Genomic DNA, 21,704 nt, shown 5'->3' with positions numbered 1-21,704 from the left:
GATTTTCGCTGAGATTTCTGTTGGGAGGGGTGAGATGAACAGCTTTAGTCACCACGGTAGTATTATTATATATTAATAATATTATTTTATTATTAATTTGTATTGTCATAGTGCCAAGGAGCCCCAGTCATGGACCAGGATCCCTTTGTGCTAGGTGCTGTACAGGCACACAACAAAAAGACAGTCCCTGCCCGAAAGAGCTCACAGTCTAAGTATAAAACCAGAAACTACAGACTGATACGGACAGACCTACAGGAGTGTACAAGGAAACAATGAGACTATATTGGTCAGCATGATAGGCAGTAGTCTCAGCAAAACAGCAGCCTAACCACTGTTAAGTTTTAGTATGCTTCATGGCAGAGGAGAGTTTTAGGGGACATTGAAAGAAGCTAATGATGTAGCTTGCAGATGTAGATGCAGATGCATGTGTGAAGGGCAGCATGGGAGAAAGCATGAAGGTGCCTGTTTGAACATTTAACAAGTGGGAGATGGAGGCTGGGATAATGATATGATGTGAGGTAGGAGCTGACTTTCAGTGCTGCATGAGAGATGGGGATAGGCCATGAAGGGCCTTGGAAATGAAGACAAGTAGCTTATGTTTGATGCGATAAAGAAGATGAAGCCCAGTAGAGGGATGAAAAAAGAGGGGTGGCATGATCAAAGCAACGGGCTATGAAAATTAGCTTAAAATCCAAGGAGAAAGCTTTGATTGGCTTCAAGATTGTAAATCAGACACAACCAAGTATTTGGGTCTCAGAATTATGTTATTTATCTATGTAAACCTGATTATACTGCCTGGATTAAAAGTTCTTTAGTTGGGATATGCACAAATGGGCAGCCACCTTCTTGGATTCCTGATTAGGATTTGAAAGAACTGATTATGTGCTGTACTAATTGCAAGATCTAACTAATTTGATTTTTATATTAATTCAATACCTTTCTTGATTAATTTGTTGATTTGATTTTAATTTGATTTCAGTTTGATAATTATATTAATTAGTCCTTAGTTTAGTAAAGTTTTTAGTAGCTTAGTCCTAGTGATATGTTTTCTTGACTTTTTTTGCTTGTTTATTAATTTTAATACATGTCATAAAGAATACTGAATCATTTTTCTTTCAGTAAGCAACTTGGGCCAGAACCATTCAGAATCTGAGACTTTGTCTACACTACAGTTTCAGGGGTGTGAATAATCTCGCCTGTCTGCTCAGAGGCTTTCCACCACAGACCCTATAGCAGCGCACCTGCATCAGTGCAGTTGCACTATTGTAAGCGTTGCAGTGAAGGTTTAGTCTGAGTAAAACAGCTTTTTTTTACTTAAGAGCCCATTTGGGTCTGTTTAATTTAACCTCTTTGGCTATTACATTGAAATTGGTTATTCCTGCACTAATTGGAATGGTTGGTGCAGTTTCTTCCCCACTACTTGCAAGTTCAGTGCCATTCCATCTGTCACTCCACAAGAACACAATTGACTGCAGATGACTGATCATCAGTACAGTGGAATTCAGTTTTGGCGATCACTGCTTTTATTGATCATTTGAGCTATAGGAATCTGAAATTCCTTTCCCAAAGCCCTTTCCTGTTCTGATGTTTCAGTCCCTTGCTTATACTGATCACTGAAGCATTTGGTTGTAAGGACAAGTATGGGACTCATTCCCCTGATTTATGCACTGCTTTAAGGATCACTTGGCTGCAGATTAGGAATTTGAAAGCTTGCAGCAGTGTCATTTCTAACCTGACTAACCTGCCTGGACATGAGTTCTGCTAGGCATGTTAATTTTGGCTTTGCAAAATGGAAATTTTCCTTCTGTGCTGCTCTTATTTGAGAAGTTTTTGTTTTCTAAATCTTGTAGCAATAATATAGAGCATTCAAAATGTGGTTGTCCATATCTATCCTCATAACTAAAAGAAGGGTTTTAGCTGTGATGCTTGAATTCAAATCCAAACTTCCATGAAGTTCAGGCCATGTCTTCTTATAACAGATTCTTTTGCGCTCCCTCAGACTCTCACTAATTTACCAACATGTAATTTACATCATTTTACCCATCACTTCTGGATTTGTCTCTAAATCTTTGGGTTACCATATTAGTGCATATAGGACTTACTCTTGATGATCTTCCTGTTGCTCTGGAATATGCTGAATAACTTCATAAACTGTACTGTGTAAATCCTGCCCTTGGACAAAGTCAGAGCCAGAAACCGATTGACTTGGAACCTAAAAGTTACAGGCAATATTTTTGCTATGAATACAGATGGGAAAAGCTGGAGCAGGAACTAAACGTCTAGAATAACCTTCCCTCCCCTCCCCGTCCTCCCTTTTTTAGGATTTTGTTCACATTGCATAGCTCAATTTAATTAGTTTCAATTTGATTTTGAGGAAGGGAATTTTATCATACTTACGATATGGCATTTCACAGACTTAAATGCAGTTAGAAACCCAGAAATTTTAGGATGCCCCTAGTGCATGTAGGATAAAAAGTGCTTTACATTACTGTACCAAAAATAATAAAGGGAGAAATAAGCTGGTGAATAAAAGCTGAGGACAAAGGACAAAAGTAGTCAGGGAAATGAATCAGGATACATTTAAAAAAAAATAAAGCTAAGAAAATCAGGGAAGTGTGCAGTCTACGTACATCCAAGGAGAGCTGCAGTGAGCCAGCATAAAGAATGTATTAAAATGTTAAATTTATTAATGAGTTATATATAACAATTTGTCCTTACCTCTCACATCTACAACATCTAGATTCAGCCCTCATCAATACAGAGTTCACTCAATCTGCATACTTCCAAACTACAATTCTGAACTATTCATCTTCCACCTCTGTGTCCCTTTCCTATTGACCAATATGACTGCAGTGGGTTAAATACTGATCTCAGCCACACTGGTATAAAGCCAGAGTGACTGCACTGAAGGTAGTGGAGTTGCGCCAGTTCCAGAATCCATCCCACCGCCTCTAATTCTAAGTCTCTGGTGTATAGTCTCTCCTTCTTTACTCTCTAAGGTCCTGACTCTGTAAGGTATTTAAACATGTGTCTCTCTATGAGACATGACTAATCCAAGTGAAATCAGTGGGTCTACTTGTGTGTTAAGAACCTTGCTCAGGTGGGTCTTAAACTCTTGACTCCCACCCTAGTCCTAACATCTCTCCTACCTTCATGAGCACTCACAGATGCTCTTTCTCCTTCTTTAATGTTTCACCTTCGGAGTGGCTTACTATTATCTAGACACTTGATGTTAAAAATTGTTTTCCTTGTCTACACTACAGGTTACTTTAGTATAATTTACGTCACTCAGGGATGTGAATAATCCACACCCCTGAGCGATGTAAGTTTCATTGATCTAAGTGCTGGTGTAGACAACACTATGTCATAGGAGAGCTTCTCCTGCTGACAACTCCTGCCTCCGCAAGAGATGAGAGCTATATTAAGCTGCTGGGAGAGCTCTCTCCCATTGGCTTAGTGCATCTCCACCACAAGCAATACGGCGGTGCAGTTGCATCAGTGCAGCTGTGCTGCTGTGACTGCTGTAGTGTAGATGTAGCCTAAATGTAGGATTGGTTAACAGAACTAACTTCTTGGCACCCCTTTGAACCTGAGCATGTCCCTGCTGCTTAACACTGATGTAAATAAGTACAGTGAGTAACAGTACTGATGAATAAGCCATTGAAAGATCTCCAAAGAGGCATCTCCTGCGGCCCTTTTGAGCAAGTCGCATAGAGATTCTAGTGAAAATACTACATACATTTAGGGAATGAAATAGAGCCTTAATTGGTTGGCTACTGACTTATTGGTAAAACGCATACCGTAGGAACACCAGTGGGGTCTGGAAAAGCAACAAATTCATATATTCCAAAGTCATCCGTAGCATTTTCATGCCCTAAAATTAAAAATAAATAAATTATTAATAGGTAATATAAATACAAACTCCCTTCATTAGGGAGGGGCAAACTCATTCGGCCTACTTTTGAACCCCCTACTTTTGAATTCGGAGGCTGTGAAAGTTCTGCTGTCTTCTACTGGTCCACCCCTACTAGGGCTGGCTCATTTCTCAGAACTTAGAGCAGCCACACTGATGTTTAAACTATGCTTGGCTGCATTCAAGGGGTTATTACAACCTTGAAGATAACTGAAGAGCAGTAATACTCTGGCCATCCCCCTTCACTAAGCCACCTTTCACATTCTTCCTACATTGGTCTATGAGGATCAATTCCCTATGCTGGGGAATACCCATGTAGCTAGTAAAGCATCTCTGTTGCTGCTCCATGGTCTGTGGAAGGAAGATTCAATCTAATTTATCTAATCTATTTTAGTATTTATATCATAATTAATGGAGATATCCTATCTCCTAGAACTGGAAGTGACCTTGAAAGGTCATCAAGTCCAGCCCCCTGCCTTTACTAGCAGGACCAAGTACTGATTTTTGCCCAAGATCCCTAAGTGGCCCCCTCAAGGATTGAGCTCACAACCCTGGGTTTAGTAGGCCAATGCTCAAACCACTGAGCTTCCTTCCCATCTATCCATCCCATCCCATCCCATGCCATGCCCAATGTATCTGACCACTGAAATGATCTAATACTCTTCCCCCATGGCACTATGAAGAGGCCCGGCCCTGTTCCTCAGGGACTGGAGGGTTTGAATTTGGCCTTATGCTCCCATTTTGTTCTTTAGCATTACCTGAGAATGTTTGTGCCTTTCTGTAATCTGCCCCAGGCCTAGAAAACATAAACATGACTTTCAGTTTGATCTCATGGGCAAAGAAAAGAAATATAGCCTGAAACAAAAAAAAACTCTTTTTGGGAAAGACACAAAACCATACGAATGATTTATTTTACTACCTGCTCTGCAACTGCCGTTGTATAACTGAAAAGAAGAGATAAAGGAAAATCAACCTTTTTGTTATAATGTCCAGAAAATAATCTGGAGTGTGTTTAAGTTTCACCTACCTTTATGTGGCTGATATCTTTTCCATAAAAATAGAAGGGACATAGATAGGATCAAAAATAATGAAATTCCTGTTATTACTGCTAGAGATGACAAAGATTTTCCTTTCTGGGCAAGCCTCTCCAGTCCTGTGCCAAAGAAGAACAGATTCATAGCTAGTCCTTCACAATATACAACATGTTAATTCATCTTAGCTGAAATGGCAACTTGGTACAATAATTATGTGCATTTCAGAAACCACTCCAAAACATGTCTCGAACCAGGAACTAGGTGGAAGCCACTATGAACATTATGGCAAACAGCACCAAATGCAAAAAAAGTGCATCTCAGAAGTATTTTTGAATTTAGCCTCACAACTCCACAAGGAAGTATGTAAATAGTCCTATCCTATGCACTGGGAGATGGAGCCCCAGAGGGAATAGATCATTTGATCAAGGTTACACAGGAAATCAATAGTGGAGTTGGGACTAGAAACCAGATTTTCTTAGTTCAAATCCTGTGCATTAACCGCACAACCCTTCTTCCTATGTAAATTGTTATTATAAAATATACACTTTTTATGTGCCCATCACCATAGTATCTAAACACCAAGTACAAGACTCAGATACATCAGTTCTGGAAGACAGCCAAATTCTCTTTCCCCTCCCTGAGTTAGTTCCACTTTCTAAACAGAGATACTTTAATTAAAATGAACTGTTTGAGTTTTATCATTACCTTTATGGTAGTATATAGTAAACAATATTATTAGACAATAACATACTATCAGGGCCAGCTCTAGGCACCAGCAAAACAAGCTGGTGCTTGGGGCGGCACATTTTTAGGGGCGGCATGGCCGGCGCCAGAATGCCGCCCCTAAATATGTGCCCCGGCCGCCCTAGCTCACCTCCGCTGCTGCTGCCACGGTGCGCAAAACACTGATTCGCGCACCGCTACTCGCCCTCCCTCCGAGGCTCTCAAGGCAAAAACCCTACTGCATACTCTCAAGCCTGGGAGGGAGGGGGAGCAGCGGCGCGCGAATCAACTGTTTCGCGCGCTGCAGCGGCTCGGGGTCTCCCCCTTCCCCTCCCTCCCAGGCTTGAGAGCCTGGGAGGGAGGGGGAGAAGCGGCGCCAGCGCCGCGGCCACTCGGAGTCTCCCCCTCCCTCCCAGGTTTGAGAGCCTGGGAGGGAGGGGGAGACTCCGAGTGGCCGCGGCGCGGGCGCCGCTTCTCCCCCTCCCTCCCTCCTAGGCTTGCGGGGAGGAGCCTGAGGGGAGGAGGCAGGGCTGGGGATTTGGGGAAGGGGCGGAGTTGAGGCGGGGCCGGGGGTGGGGTAATTAAAGAACTGGGTGGGGGGGGCTGCCAAAATTGTGTTTGCTTTGGGCGGCAAAAACCCTAGAGCCGGCACTGCATACTATTAAACTATTGTGTCTGCAAATCAAGACTGGAATTTGACAGCTACTGAAAATCATGTTTATGTTTTCTAGGCCTGGGGCAGATTACAGAAAGGCACAAACATTCTCAGGTAATGCTAAAGAACAAAATGGGAGCATAAGGCCAAATTCAAACCCTCCAGTCCCTGAAGAACACAAGTCCTCTCCTAAACATACAGGGGGATATCCTGTCCCCATTGAAGTCAATGGGAGTCTTGTCATTCCCATTCTGCAGGGTTTCTCTTTCTAAGATTTGTCTTTTATCAGCTATTTATTCAATAGTGATCGTGGAATCACTTCCTGAAGCAGGAAGCACAATTCTGAAATGCAGAGCCAGATTCTGGCTAAGCCCTGCATAGGTAAGAGGCCTTGCAAAGATCTCATCAGGAAGCATGGTCCCTGAACCTTACTAGCATCCCATTTGGCACTAGCTGTCTCATCTGCTAGCCAGGGCACAGGAGTATTAGATGGGCATGGAGCAGTGAGCCCACTGCAATCTTTTAAAGGGTACCAGAACTACCCTCTGGTGTGTGCTACCAGGGAAGCTCAGGAGGAACTTTGGCTGACTCAGGCGGTATGCACCCTGCAAGTTAGAGCCACAATGCTGTCTGTACAACACCCAGCAGTGCCCAGGGCAGGAGTTTGCCTTAGTCTGGGTTACATATGTAACAGGGAGTTTGACAAGCACTTTATAATCTACAATTCAGAGAAAATCAGAAGTTCAAGTGTTTTGGACACACCATGAAATAGGGAGAAAGTTATTTATAGTTGCCTCAGGTCAAGAGACTGAACATCTGGTTTTATTATTTAACAGGTAAGTGGGGGTAAAGCTGATGGTAAAGACTTATTGTAGTTATCTGATCTAATTCCAAGAGGATAAAATGGTGTTTCTCCATGCAGTTTCATTCTCCCATGCATAGCTGGAGGGTGGCCACGTTCATTAGCTCTTGTTATAGACTATGTCTTCCGTTTTGTTTTGCAGCTATTTTATGTTTATGTATAGCATGAAATGTTGCTCGGAAAGACCTGGAGTTGAACTTTGCCATTCAGTCTCCAAACCAGAGAACTATGGACTTCCTCATTTCAGTCACGGCACTGAAATCAAAACCATCAGGGGAATTTTTGTTGGTAATTTAGTTTTTTGGCTTTGTGTGTGCAGTGCACAGGCCCTGCCTCTTCCTCACCCACTTTGGGGCACTGATTTCCCCCATGGGAAAAAAAAGGGAGCAGTCTCTTTGCTCCCTGGAGCTCCAGGGCTGCAATTCTGCCTGGTCATGACTCATAGGATACTTTCTCATGTAACAATGTTCTTACTGGACGTGTGATATGATTGTTTTTACAATGGAAACATTTCATTTTGTACTCCAGTTAAAGAATCAACAATACTATATTAACAGAACACTCTGACTGTCAGTAAGTGTTGTGTTAAAGCCATCTCAGCACCATGTTGGGCCTATGTGCTGGAGCCGCATACTGCGTATACAGAATGGCACACATACTGCAGTGCCTAGATATAGTGGGAGTCATAACTTAATTTCCTTGCCTTGGTTTCCATGACTGTGCTTCAATAGGTTTGCGTGTTAAGGATATGTTTACACAGCAATTAAACACCCACGACTGGCCTGTGGCAGCTGATTTGAGTTTGTGGGACTTGGGGTATGAGGTTGTTTAATTGAGGTGTAGATGTTCGGGTTCAGGGGAGGGTTCCAGAGCTGAGGCTCCAGCCCAAGCCCAAATGTCTACACTGGAATTAAACAGCCCTGTAGCCTGAGCCCTGCAAACCCCAGTCAGCTGACATAGGCCAGGCACAGGTGTTTAATTACAGGTTAGATGTACCCAAAGACTCTTCATCTTGGATTTAACTTTGAGGAAGCCAATACATGCTTCTGTTTGCAGCAAACCACATGTAAATAAAATCTGTTGTGTTCTCAGAGATGGAGTATTCCACTCCCATTATATTTAAATACAAAAGATTTGTATCCAGTTTTTAGATAATCCTTGTTCTTCCCCTCCCTGTAGCTCATTAGGTCTCCCTTTTAGAGCAGACCTCTGAAAAGAACTCTCCATGTGTCAGTATATAATGCCTGCATCTGTAACTTTCACTCTATGCATCCGAAGAAGTGAGGTTTTTACTCACGAAAGCTTATGCCCAAATAAATCAGTTAGTCTTTAAGGTGCCACCAGACTCCTTGTTGTTTTTGTAGATACAGACTAACACGGCTACCCCCTGATACCTGAAAAGAACTGCAACTCACTGGCACTACTTGTGCTGGGTATATTTTCCAGTTCACGCATGAAAGGCTAACTTGCCAGGTACCAGTGCAAATGTTATTTGTCTCTCAAAGTCTGTTCTTAGTTAAATAAATAAAATGAAATATCTCACCAAGTGCAAATATAAAAGAGATATGGGGTATCCATGGCATCACACAGCGGCAAATGTGTTTGATTACATGCAGTAACATTATAACCATATGCCATAGCTTGTAAAGTGGAGTGTTTCCATTTTGGCATTGCTAATAGGGTCAAGAATTATAAGGACAGTAATTAGCAGACTGTTTCCAGACTGAAGGGTGCCAGTCAGAAATAAAGAATGACTGTGGGAGAAGTGAAACCAATGTGGATTAGGAACAGATGCAGCATTGCTCCCAGTAGTCATGCCAAATATTAGAAAAAATGATTAATAGATATATTTTTGGGGTCATATTACATATGATTGTAATAATGCAGCATATCAGTCATCATTAGGGACTGAACCAAGATCTCCAGAGCTGAGGGTATATGTTGCTACAGCTTGAGATAAAGTACTAAGTTTCCTAGCTGACCACCATGACACACTCAACACTGAACAATGGGTTACGTATCCAAAAGTATTCTGTTGACTGATGGTTTATTAGTGGAAATGTTCACAAAACTCCAGTTTTATAAACTGTAGCACTATCAGATGTGATATTTGCTATTCTTCAGTGTTAAAAAAGTTCCAAGCTTGCAGTCAGGAATTTGAAACAGCATCATGTGATTTAAGTGACTAATCACATATCACAAATAAATATCAAACAGTTGAAGTCAATAGTTTGCAAATGAGACATGGAAAAAATTGTTAGCATGAACTATTCTGAGTCCACATTAATCATGAATATATGTGTAATTTTAGGATGGGTCTGCAAACTATTCAGGAACAGAAATATAGGCTAAATTTGTTGAATAATGTAGTCACAATTCATAATTTGATCAATTCTAGCTTTCAGGGCCTTGTACATGTATCAGGGCTGCAGTCTCCTTTCTGCTAGTACAGATGTGGGAATTCTTTAGCTTATTACATGCTGAAGGTACAGCAGATTGGTCCTTGGGCTGGAAGTGAAGAGAGAGATATTTAATTCCCAACTCTACCACTATGTAGCCATAGGTATGTCACTTTATCGCTCTGTGCTTCATTTTTGGGATTTATAGATCATTGATAGGTTTGTTGATCAGATTCTCACACAAACTGCTAAATTATACAGTTCCCTAACATTAGACTGCTGATCTTTGCTTCCTTTGCTCATATCTGTTGCTGAGTCACAGTAAAGTAAACTTTTTCCAATGAGACTTATCTGCACACAGATACTGTATATGTGTGAGTGTGTGTGTGTATGTGTATATGTCAAACAAAAATTATGTTAAAAGAACCAAATTTAGGTTTCAAAGTTAAGCACTTGAAAGTTGAGAACTGCCAGATTTATGGTTGTGCATACCACCTTGTTTCTTTCCCCTTGTGCCCTACGTGTGGCAGGGATCATGTGGAAAAAGTAGCATGTGCTCATGTAATTAAAGACAATACCATAATGCATAAACACAAAGTGGCACTACAAGCTGGTCACTAACAGTTTTCCCTATAATGGAAACTTTACATTTGTAATATTTATTTACATGTGTTTCTACCTGAACTTTTCATACTGCTTAGGGGTGAAATTCATCCATTCCCATGTAGATGGGCAACACAAGATCTATGCACCATGTAAATCCACTTCAAGTATTACATTGGCCTGGGACTGGTCTTCTGTACAGGACCGCATTTCACCCTTGGTCAGTTACAAGGTTAAATATATGAGCATTAATCCAAACGTGCAACAAACCTTCACAATTCCAGCCAGAAAAAGTTCCACCCTATCAATCCCCTCTTTCCCAATCAAAGCTCTCCCTTGCCCAGAAGTCTGGGGAAACAGATGAATCTTTAAAGGATCCTTTAAAAGAGTAACTTCATTTTTATAGCCAAATAAAATTCATTCCTACAAGGCATCACTAAAATCTGTATAGAAAACAACTGTGTGGTTAACATAAATTTAACATTATTCCATCTTGTTTCAGTCCTACAAAGTAGTCTTGCAATTAGTGCTCAGCACCTTGCAGAATCATGTCCATAATTAGATAGATACCTTTATTTTAAAATCCAACTCTCTAACACTTCTTGGCTAAAGTAGAACACTTTAGTTGATTGGATGAACTGTTTATAACTGTTCTCTTTTTAGTTTTAGTTGGCCATACGTGTACAAAACTCTATAGGTGAATTTCAGCCCTAGGTGCAGAGAAGCTGCCGAAGATCTTCTGAAACATCTAAATTCTGTATAAATGCCTTAACTACTGAGGTTTAAGTGTTGTGTAAGGCTTTGTGGTCTGTTGGCGGGCAGGATCAAACCAGGGACTTCTGGAGCTTAGTGCATGAGACTCTACCACATTAGCTAAAAGCCAACTGACTGTTAGCTAAGAATAGAGCAGATTCATTTTCTCTCTCTTTAAGTGGTCTCAGTGCCACTAGATGTGACAGAACACCACACCTAGAAGGTGTATGGGTTACATTTGCACAGGCTCTCTATTTTGGGTAGTGGGGGAGTGGAGACACAGAATATCTTCCTTGCAGAGTAATCATTAATCAGGTAAAATTACCAGTAAGACTTCAGAGTTTGGTCCGCAGGGAGAAATTCACTGGGTGTGCATATCTTTGAGGCCACACTCAGGCAGAATTCCCACTGAAGTTAAAGAGAATTTTACCTGAATTAAGGAGTGCAGTCTGGGATCCAGGGTTTAGTATTACTGGAATAAATCTTCAGAAACAGGAAGAATGGTATAAAATGGAAAAAGCTGATTATCTCCAAACTGGTTTTAAATCCCATGAGATAATTTAACAAAGGAGATCTGCATTTTTTAAAGTACAACTAAACAAAGAATATGCACCATGTGGACTTTGCTTTTTATCAGGCTTCAAAAACAAATCTCAAAATTGTTGCTCATGATTGTGAGTATGTTTATTTATACACACAGATACTGCAGAAGTCCTGGTTACTTTCACTTTCAGGAAAAATGCCATTTGTATTCCTAAGGAAACACCACAGCTCTGTTTGCATTTCCCCCCTTCTAGTCACCACATTGTTTTATTTTAAACTGTATTATTTCCACTGAAAAATTGTAACCTGTTTTCTGCCAGGGTGTTTGAAAGCATGGAGCTTTCATTTATGAAGATTACATTAAATCCATCTGAACAATAGACACCTGCTGTCCTTGTTTATCTTAATAATAAATGTATGAGCTCTTGTCTGGTACCAGCAAAACAGGTTTGTGAAACTTTCTAAAAGGCAACAGTCTGACATCTTGCTGTACATTAGTAATATGGCCACATTATCTGGACAAAAAACTATTGTTCCTTAGTAATTAAATTATTAACCACCCAGAAAATGTTTTCTAATTAGTAATGAAAGGCAGTAGATAAGGAGATTTCAGACTTCAGCAGCATCGTACCATTTACAGTTGCTTTTCATTGGGATTCTCTGACAAAAAATTGTTTTGCAGTCATTTAATTTTGGCATAGTATTATATAAGACCTAAATCTATCACGTATTGAAAGTAAAGGAGAAACTCCATGCATCAGTACTTAGCAATAAATCTACATAAGAACACATGGGGAAAAAAACTTCCATATGTATCTTGTAATGAAACCATTGATTCACCAACACCTTTGTGTTTCTGCAAAGATAGCTTGTATTACCATCACACTCTAGACTAAGACGTCTGTTCTACCAAGTCCCAGAGGCCCTTTTGATGCCCATGTTTGTTGGTCCCTAATTGGCCATTCCAGCCATTGTTGAATGACTAGAGGCATCACTTTCTCCATACCATGTGCTGGTCATACTGCCTGCAGAGCACTCACAGCCCCTGCTAAGAGAGGGAGTGGGAAAGTGGGCTTTGGAATAGAATCCACGTGGCAGTGCAAAGCTAGCAGTCCAGCCTTAGAGTTCACTGTATTTTTGTGCCACTTTCTCCCAATATAGCTTCCTTTCTTATATTGAACACACTCAAGCAGAGATGGTAAAAAAAAGTGTATTTTTTTCTGCTTCATGAATTGGTTATTATGGTAGAGAGCAGTGGCATTTCTACTCAAAGGACCAAGTCCATTACAAGACGCAACTGTGGTGAAATCCTGGCCTTATTGAAGTGAGTGGCAAAACTCCCTTTGACTTTACTATTGCTATTGCTATTACTTTACTATTCTATTACTATTGCCAAGATTTCACCCCTGCTCTCTACCCTCTTGCTGAGGACAGGGAAGTTCAAAATATCAAGACAGTGTACTGGTTCGTCACCTGGCTTGCACTCCAATTGCTTAGTTCCCCTTAGGTTGGTACTGTGTTTATACATTATACTAGATCAGCATGTTGTTATGTTATACATTTTATGTTCTTACCTACAGAAGTAATGATCACTGTGAAATGAGTTTCGTCCCGTTTTCCGGTCACATTGTTGTAAGCACAGCACATATAATCTACTGTTGTCTGGGCCACTTTTTCAGATAGAACTTCCAGATGGGGTCCATATTTGATAACATGTGTAGTATTGTCAGCCCTTCGGATCCAGGAATAAGTATTTGGTGGATTTGAGTCTGCTGAGCAATCGAATAGGATAGCTTCTCCTATGTCAACCGTAAACACCTCCCCTACTTTCAGCCCTTTATCTGAATTAACTGTAAGTCCATAAGGTCCATCTGCATTAATATGAACAACAAAAATTATCATAATGGAGAAAATTAAAATCAAAGAATAACTCTTAAAAATTCCAAGGATCAGTATACACTTAACCTTTCAAATGGCTGCCATTACGTTCAATTATTCTGATTAAAAGGCTTCCAATTAATTTAATCTGTCCTTATGTAGACAGATTTGTAACAGTCTTATCACAGAAAACACCCACGTAATATTGATCTATTTGGATGAAATTCACCCAGATACTCAGCACAAGGCCTATGCAATGTTTAAAGCCCTCAAAAAAACTGTAGTGGGACTGAAGCAGCATAGGTAATGTAGTGTAATGAAGCAGTAGGCCTTCTTCTGGCTGTCTGTACAAGGGTGAATTGGACCCTTTATACTTAAATGCCAAGGTTACTGGCATAACTTATCTCTGTTTACACATAAAGATCAGTAAAATTGCACTGAAATATACCTATGTAAACATGTATATTGGTACTTACCACACAATACTTGCTTACGGAACTATCCTCCCCTTAGTAAGACATAGCATGGTGTGTCTTACATAACTTCAGACAATTGTTTTTCATAAATGATCCTTAAAGCACATGTTAACCTTCCTCTCATCCCCCTGACTTTTGCTGTGTTCACCTTTTAGTTCTTGGGTTTCCATTCTTAGTGAGCTTTCCCCTGGGCAAGGGGAGTTTCCCAGGAAACCAGCATAGGCACCTTTTCAGGGATCAGATGACCATGGAGGGTTTTTTTTGTTATTGGGTCAGGCTCAGACAACTTCTTTTTTAAATGCAAAGCAAAACATTCAAAATCTACTAATTTTACAAATTAACTTGCTTTTTTGCTTTTTGAAACTATTCAGTAGTTCTTACCCAACCCATTACTTTCACTGTCTTGGGCTTTAAATTCTGCCAAACGTAGTTTCCATTTAAAGGCCCTTGTCCCCCTCGCTCCATTTGGAGATTGTCAGAAGCAGAGGAATCGGAAACTTCTGTCTAGGTCTAAATGTGTTCTATTAGTTTCTCACAAGCCCAGAAGAAGGAAATCTCAATTTATAGAGCCCTGCGCAGATACAAAATTGGTATCCACATCCAATCCGCAGACATGGTCTGCGGAGATCTTTGGATATAAAGCGGATATTTGCAAATTTGCAGGGCTCTACCAATTTATCTCCTGAACTCAGAACTCCCACATAGTACAGCAGTTTCTGCTGCAGCAGCCACACCACCAGACTAATAAATTCTCTCCCGGTCTTGTATTGATTTATTTCTGAATGAAGCAATTTAACTGCTAAGTGCTTTGTGATGTATTATTATTACAATTAATAGACAAATCAAATAATGCTAATGAATAGGGATGAACAAAATAAAGAACCTTTTTGATACTGAGTGGAACAGTAAAATAATTCCTTCCTGGGATCCTACATTCTCCACTTCTCTTTTCCAGTATCGTTCTCAGCAGAAATGAGTCTCATGTTTCAGTGAAGCCTGTTTACTAAACGACTTGTAAAATAATAAATCACCTGTTCTTAGTAACAATTTACTACTCTGTGGGAACACTTCCAATTGCTCATATCACCATGAGACTGTTATCCATCTAGTTTCTGAGCAGATGGCAGGTATTTACTGTGAGTGACCTTTTTTATCACACAGTAACTCCCCCACAGCAATGGCATATGGTGCATATAGACCAGAGATCGGCAACCTTTGGCACACAGCCTGTTAGGGAAATGTGTTGGCAGGCCGGGATGGTTTGTTTACCTGCAGCGTCTACAGGTTCAGCCGATCGCAGCTCCCACTGGCTACGGTTCGCCATTCCAGGCCAATGGGGGCTGCGGGAAGTGGCGGCCAGCACATCCGTTGGCCCACGCCACTTCCCGCAGCCCCCCATGACCTGGAACAGCGAACCGCGGCCAGTGGAAGCTGCGATTGGCCAAACCTGTGGATGCTGCAGGTAAACAAACCATCCCAGCCCGCCATCAGATTTCCCAGATGGGCAGTGTGGCAAAGGTTGCCAGTGTAAATCAGGAGTTATGCCTTTAAAGTCAGTGGAGTTACATCAGTGTGTAAGTAATGCAAGTTAAATCAGAATCAAGTCTCTTGATTTTTTTTTACGTATGCTTGTGAAGCACCATGCAGACCAATAATGCTATAGACATAGTAAAAGGTAATGATAACTATTAGACATAGTCTTGAACCAGAACCTGAGATCCAAACACCCATGAACTTTGTGGGAGCTAGAAAACTGAACTTGGATCTATGTTTAAATGTTGTGGCCAGTCCCTCTGGTTATAATGGGCTGAACAAAACCCATCAATTTTGAAGAACTCTACACTTTGAAATCCCAACCTAAATTCTGCAGCTCAAGCTGATCTTTAACAACTACATAAAGATTAAAAAGTTCTATATTATATTATCATGGAGAGGGTATAGATGGACTGTTAAAGACCAATCTACTGTGAGTGAAAGCCAAAATATAAACTTGAATCAACCGCTTTGTGCCCCTTCCATTGTCAGAGATTCTCTCTCTGGGAAGCTCATTTAGACAAAGGTATGCATGAATATTTTATATACTCACAAAATATAGTTGGTGCAATTATCTCACTTTCCATCGCACTCACAGGATTGGTTGCAAAACAGCTGTAATTCCCAATGTCTTCTTTCATGACAGGGACAATTAAAAGTGTGTCATTGTTTGGGGAAAAGGTGTAACTAGAACTGGCGTGCATAGGTTTCCCATTTTTCATCCACTGATAACTTATCCTTGTACCTTTTCCAACAATACAGGTTAATGTCATGTTCCCCACATACTCCACTACTCCCGAAGAAGGTTCAATTTGTACAGCTGGCTTTGCGACAGGAACTGTAAGTTAAACGGATATGAACAGTTATAAACAAGATTTGCCATTTATATTAGGAGAATATGCCATTTACTGCTCAGGTGATATAAATGGCATTCATCACCCTTTTAAGAAAGTACTTAGATTTCAAATGTTATGCTGCTAAAAATGAAAAACAAAGTGTCATATCCTTAGCTGGTCCAAATGGGCCTACTTCAAGTAACTTCACTAGAGCTAGGATGACTTACACTAGCTGAGGTTATGACACAATGGCCGGAAACAAATATTCCATTTTAATTAGCTAGACGAATTAATCAAGTTCATGCTGCATGCATTTTTCCATTCCCTGCTCTTCTTTCTCTGTGCATGTACAACTCCCACTCACATGAATGGAAGATACATATGTAGGAGAATAACAGATCCATATTCACATCTACCTATTGATCTAGAGAAAATGAACCATTTGATGAAAGTGAACCACATGGGCCTCTTTTTAGGGCCAAACTTTCCCCCAAAACCTTATTATCTTCTCTGTTGGGTTTGGGGCCACCTGCCTACCAGCCTCTAGACAGCATGAAATGATGAGCAGGCAGCTGCCTCCAGAATTTCCTCTAAGTCAGGTTTCCAGGTACAGAAAAAAGCTCATGCAAAAGTGAATGCAGCCTCAAGGTGAGTAAGGGTGACAGAACTGGGTGTTATGAAAACAGATTATTTCCTGAGATCACCATAGTCCATTTAATTTCATAGTCGTTATAAGATGCCTACAAACCCAGTTTAATATACTCCCAGGATTAATAAGGCACCAATCAATAATAAACAAATTTTGTTGAATAATTAATCATTGCGGTTTTGAAAATAAGCATAAAATTACTTCAGTGAGTTGATTTATTCATGCACAGCCAGACTGAATCACACAGAACTATAGCTGGATTCCAGGTGATTAGAAACTTCACAAAAGTTGTAATTTTATTTGCAGCACTAAAATACAGTATTTTATTGACTTACCATCAACAGTGACTTGAATCTTTTGATTGGCTGATATTGTCCCATTTCCATGGACATTGACTTTTACAATGTAATTGCCTTCATCAGTAACATGTAATGGATTGATCATCAAAGATGCATTAGGTGGTATGAGGGTAAACTTGTGTTTATATTCCAGGTCAGGTACTACTGACTGATTCACAGAGCCGAGTAAATATTTGGGGATACTCTGAGGTTTCTCAAATAGCCATATTATCTGGATTTCAGAAGCTGTAGTGTTGAAATTGTAGTCAACTGTAAGATGGAGTGGTTGTCCTTCAATGCCATGTATAGTATGTGATGGTACCGTCAGCCTTAGTGCAGAACAAATACCTGCATAAAAATGGAAAGAAAACAAAACTAGGAACACTGGAAATTCTAAATGGAAACTCTTATGGAGCTGTGGTCGTCGTGTTCTCAAAATGGTCCTGATCCAACTCCCACTGATGCAAATAGAAAGATTGGTATTGACTTCAGCTGGAGTCGGATCAGATTTTATAGCTTGATTTTCAAACCATTTCTCCTATCTTACACAAAATAAAACTGATTTGTTTTAAGTTAGATGTCACTTCTCGTCTAATAGCCTAGGATATTTTTTAAAAGTTTGACAAAACTTAGAAATGGAGTTCTAAGGTTGTTGTGTTTGTAATAATTTCCTTTGTTGAAAATGTTCCAAATATTTGTGAGACAAAGTTGGTGAGACAATATCTTTTATTGGACCAAGTTCTTTTGGTGAGAGAGACAAGCTTTTGAGCTTACGCAGTGCTCTTCTTCAAGTCTGGGAAACTAAGGGCAGGTCTACACTTAAAAAGCTGCATCGGTGCTTAAGTGAAGATGCTCTTATGCCGATGGGAGAGACTCTCCCGTGGGCGTAATTAATTCACCTCTGTGAGAGGTGGTAGCTATGTTGACGGGAGAAGCTCTGCTATTGACATAGCATTGTCTACATGGGGGGGTTAAGGTTGGTATAACTATATCGTTCAGGGGTGTGGATTTTTCACATAGGTCTGTAGTGTAGACCTGGCCTAACTCAAAGTGTCACTGCTAAATACAAGATTTGAACAGATTGTTTCGTATGAGTAGTTGGGTGGGGAGGGAGCAGCTGGGAGGGGCTGTTAGCAGGTTATAGATTGTTGTAATAAACCATAAATCCAGTGTCTCGATTCAGTCCATGACTTTTAGTCTCTAGCAAAGTTATGGATATAAGTTCCCAAACTTGTCTTTTCAAGGTGTTGTGCAGGTTTCCTTTGACGATGAGGATGATAAGTCAGATAGAGAGTGATTGTTTTTTGAACAATGATGTGGTATTTTTGTCTTTTATAATTTTCCTGTTTGAGTTCATTTGAGAGTTTAGTGATTGTCTGGCTTCACCCAGATAGTTGCTATTGGGGCATTTAGTGCACTGGATGAGGTACATCACATGTTGTGATAGGTATGTGTAGGACCCATGGATCTTGAAAGATGTGTTGGGAGGGGGTGTTGATCATTGTAGCAGTGAAGATATGTCTGCAGGTTTTGCATCTGTTCTGACAGTATCTGGCGCCACTTTGAGTTGGTGTGCCCTGATCTATAGGGAGCGTGCCTCTGATGATGGGCTTAGAGAGGTTGGTTGAAGGCCAGAAGCAGGGGTTCAGGAAAGATTTTGTTCAGGATGAGATCCCCATCAAGTATGGGTTGTAGTTGTTTGGTGATAACCCATATGGGTTCCATGGTGGGGTGCTAGGTGACAACTAGGGGTATGTGGTCAGAGGGGATTTTATATCTGTATTGAAGCAGGTTCTCTCAGGGTATTCGGGTGGCCTTCATCAAACAAGGACACCCCATGGGACACTCATGTAGTAATCAGCAGAGTTGAAATGTTTAGATCCACCATAGAGCTATGCATCCACCTCTGCCACTTGAACTAAAGGAGTAACTGATAGCAGTAGTAGGTTGTTATCCTCTCTGTGGATCAGCACTAGAGGTGATGAGATGCTTTGCCAGTGGGTTTCACAGAAATTGGCTAACTGCAGAGGAATGGTGGAACTCAGGAATCTTGGCTTCCATTCCTGGCTCTGGAGGGGAATGTGCTCTAGGGGAAACAGACTCTACTGCCCATTTCCCTCAAGTGTGATCCCTTCTGCCCCTTTCCTTCCAACCGGTTGCTGCCCCAGTCCTGTTTCTTTCTCACCCTGGCTCCTTGTCCCCATTCCATTCCCCTCACCTAGCCAATCCCCGTCTCCACTCCTCAGACTATTCATCCCCACAACTGGGTGGGAGGTGTGTGTTTACCCTGAGAAGTGGAAGATCACTCCAAAGGCCATCCCCACAACTGGGTTACAAAGACTTTTTATGTAGAACAAAGGAAAATAAGAGACTTCTGGGTGAAAAATCCTATTAGTATAGTGGAGTACAAAGAGAGGCAGGAACAGAGATAACACATGATCTTTAACTTGTCCACAGTTAATTCATGGAGAAAAGTGGTTCTTTACATCAGCTTGTCAGAACACTGAGCCACAGTTGAGGAATATCAGTTAGCAAAGCAGAGAGGAGATTAAGGAAATAACATTTGTTTTCACTTTTAAGACAATGGCTGCAGGGAGATAGTCTGCTTGGGTGGGGCTTTCACAGGCTAACTGCAAACTTTACTGTTCTCTGAAGGTATGCTCTGATGATTTGATCAGGTGTTATCAGTATGTGGGAACTTGTGTATGATCATAGGGAAGTGAAGATTGAAGAAGTTATCAGGCAAGTTGTTTTGCCAAAGATTAATGTTTGATGGGAGCAATGCTGGGTGATTCTTGGCTCTGGAAACATAGAGATCAACATTTCATCAGAGTACAGTCTGAAATATTAGAGCCATTTCAAACATTTATACTTCTAATTAAATTAAAGCAACAGAATCTTATTATGATCTAACTTTACATTGATGTTACCCTGTCATATTCAAAGAGCTACTCAATATTATGTTGAATTGAAGTCAACGGACCAAATCTTTATTCATTTCTTATTGATGTTCCCATCAGGCAAAAGTCCCATTAAGTCTGCAGTTAACATGTTCCCAAGGGTTCAAGTGACATTTTGTTTGACCTTTTGTTGAAGATAGGCAAAACTTCCAAAAATGCCTAAGTAATTTAGCAACAGAGAGTCCTGTGGCACCTTTAAGACTAACAGATGTATTGGAGCATAAGCTTTCATGGGTGAATGCCCACTTCGTCGGATGCATGTAATGGAAATTTCCAGGGGCAGGTATAAATATGCTGGCAAGAAACAGTCTGGAGATAATGAGGTTAGCTCAATCAAGGAGGGTGAGGTCCTCTGCTAGCAGTTGAAGTGTGAACACCAAGGGAGGAGAAACTGCTTCTGTAGTTGGCTAGCCATTCACAGTCTTTGTTTAATCCTGATCTGATGGTGTCAAATTTGCAAATGAACTGAAGCTCAGCAGTTTCTCTTTGGAGTCTGGTCCTGAAGTTTTTTTGCTGTAAGATGGCTACCTTTACATCTGCTATTGTGTGGCCAGGGAGGTTGAAGTGTTCTCCTACAGGTTTTTGTATATTGCCATTCCTGATATCTGACTTGTGTCCATTTATCCTTTTACGTCGTGACTGTCCAGTTTGGCCAATGTACATAGCAGAGGGGCATTGCTGGCATATGATGGCATATATAACATTGGTGGACATGCAGGTGAATGAGCCGGTGCTGTTGTAGTTGATCTGGTTAGGTCCTGTGATGGTGTTGTTGGTGTAGGAACCTAAATTCCATTAAAAGCCAAGGGGAATTCAGTTCTTAAGTCACTTTGATGCTTACTCATCACTTATATTAGGTGAATCCCAGGAATAATATACTATTGTTCACAATAATGATGGTATGTTTGATCGGTGAAATACCTCCAGTGTGGAAAAATGGTTCTCCAGGGGCTTGGGGTGCAGTACTAATTATGGAAGTTGGCCAAAATTAAAAAAAATTGCTTAAGTTCAGGCGTCTAAATCCCTGAAGTTGTTAAGTGGTGCTTAAATAGATGGCCTGAGTTTCAAAAGTGTTGAAGCTCTGAATAGCTCCTATTAAAGTCAATTGGATTGCTGGATACTTGGCATTTTTAAAAATCAGGGAACTTATTTTATAGGGTACATCTATACGGCAGCTGGGTGGTGTAATTCCCAGCGTGGGTAGACACACACATGCTATCTTTGCTTGAGTGAGCACTTATAAACAACAGTATGACCATGGCAGCACAGATGATGGCTCAGGCTAACCACCGATGTACGTACCTTGAGGGGCTCAGACAGGATTGTATTCAGGTGGCTAGCCCAAATCACCACTTGTGCTGCCATGGCAATACTGCTACTTTTAGGTGCTAGCTTGAGCAGAGCTAGCCCATGTATGTCTACCTGAGCTGGGAATTACATGTCCCAGGTACTGCGTAGATATACCCATAGACACCTAAAACTGACTTAACGCCTGACTTTATGTATCATTTTTGAAAATCTTGGTTGTCTGTTTAATCAGTCACTAGCA

The 21,704-nt window shown here is 40.8% G+C and overlaps 1 protein-coding gene across 2 annotated transcripts in view; it reads right to left on the bottom strand.

Moving 5' to 3' along the window:
- The window catches only part of HEPACAM2 (HEPACAM family member 2), a 28,491-nt gene that overhangs the window by 3,893 nt on the left and 2,894 nt on the right, over positions 1-21,704 (bottom strand). The window contains exons 2-9 of one of the 2 annotated variants that reach the window (XM_054017157.1): positions 17,193-17,543; positions 15,926-16,210; positions 13,060-13,356; positions 4,941-5,066; positions 4,833-4,857; positions 4,672-4,709; positions 3,801-3,874; positions 2,103-2,212 (exon numbers count right to left, since the gene is read on the bottom strand). In XM_054017157.1, coding sequence (XP_053873132.1) covers positions 2,103-2,212; positions 3,801-3,874; positions 4,672-4,709; positions 4,833-4,857; positions 4,941-5,066; positions 13,060-13,356; positions 15,926-16,210; positions 17,193-17,543 — 1,306 coding nt within the window. Of the gene's footprint in view, positions 1-2,098; positions 2,213-3,800; positions 3,875-4,671; positions 4,710-4,832; positions 4,858-4,940; positions 5,067-13,059; positions 13,357-15,925; positions 16,211-17,192; positions 17,544-21,704 lie in introns of those variants that run through there. The other variant, XM_054017158.1, reaches the window with a different exon arrangement.

The sequence above is a fragment of the Malaclemys terrapin genome, chromosome 2 (genome assembly GCF_027887155.1).
Source record: "Malaclemys terrapin pileata isolate rMalTer1 chromosome 2, rMalTer1.hap1, whole genome shotgun sequence".
NCBI lineage: Eukaryota > Metazoa > Chordata > Testudines > Emydidae > Malaclemys > Malaclemys terrapin.
The sequence above is the reverse complement of the archived record's forward strand: the minus strand, read 5'-3'. Positions and strand labels throughout refer to the sequence as shown.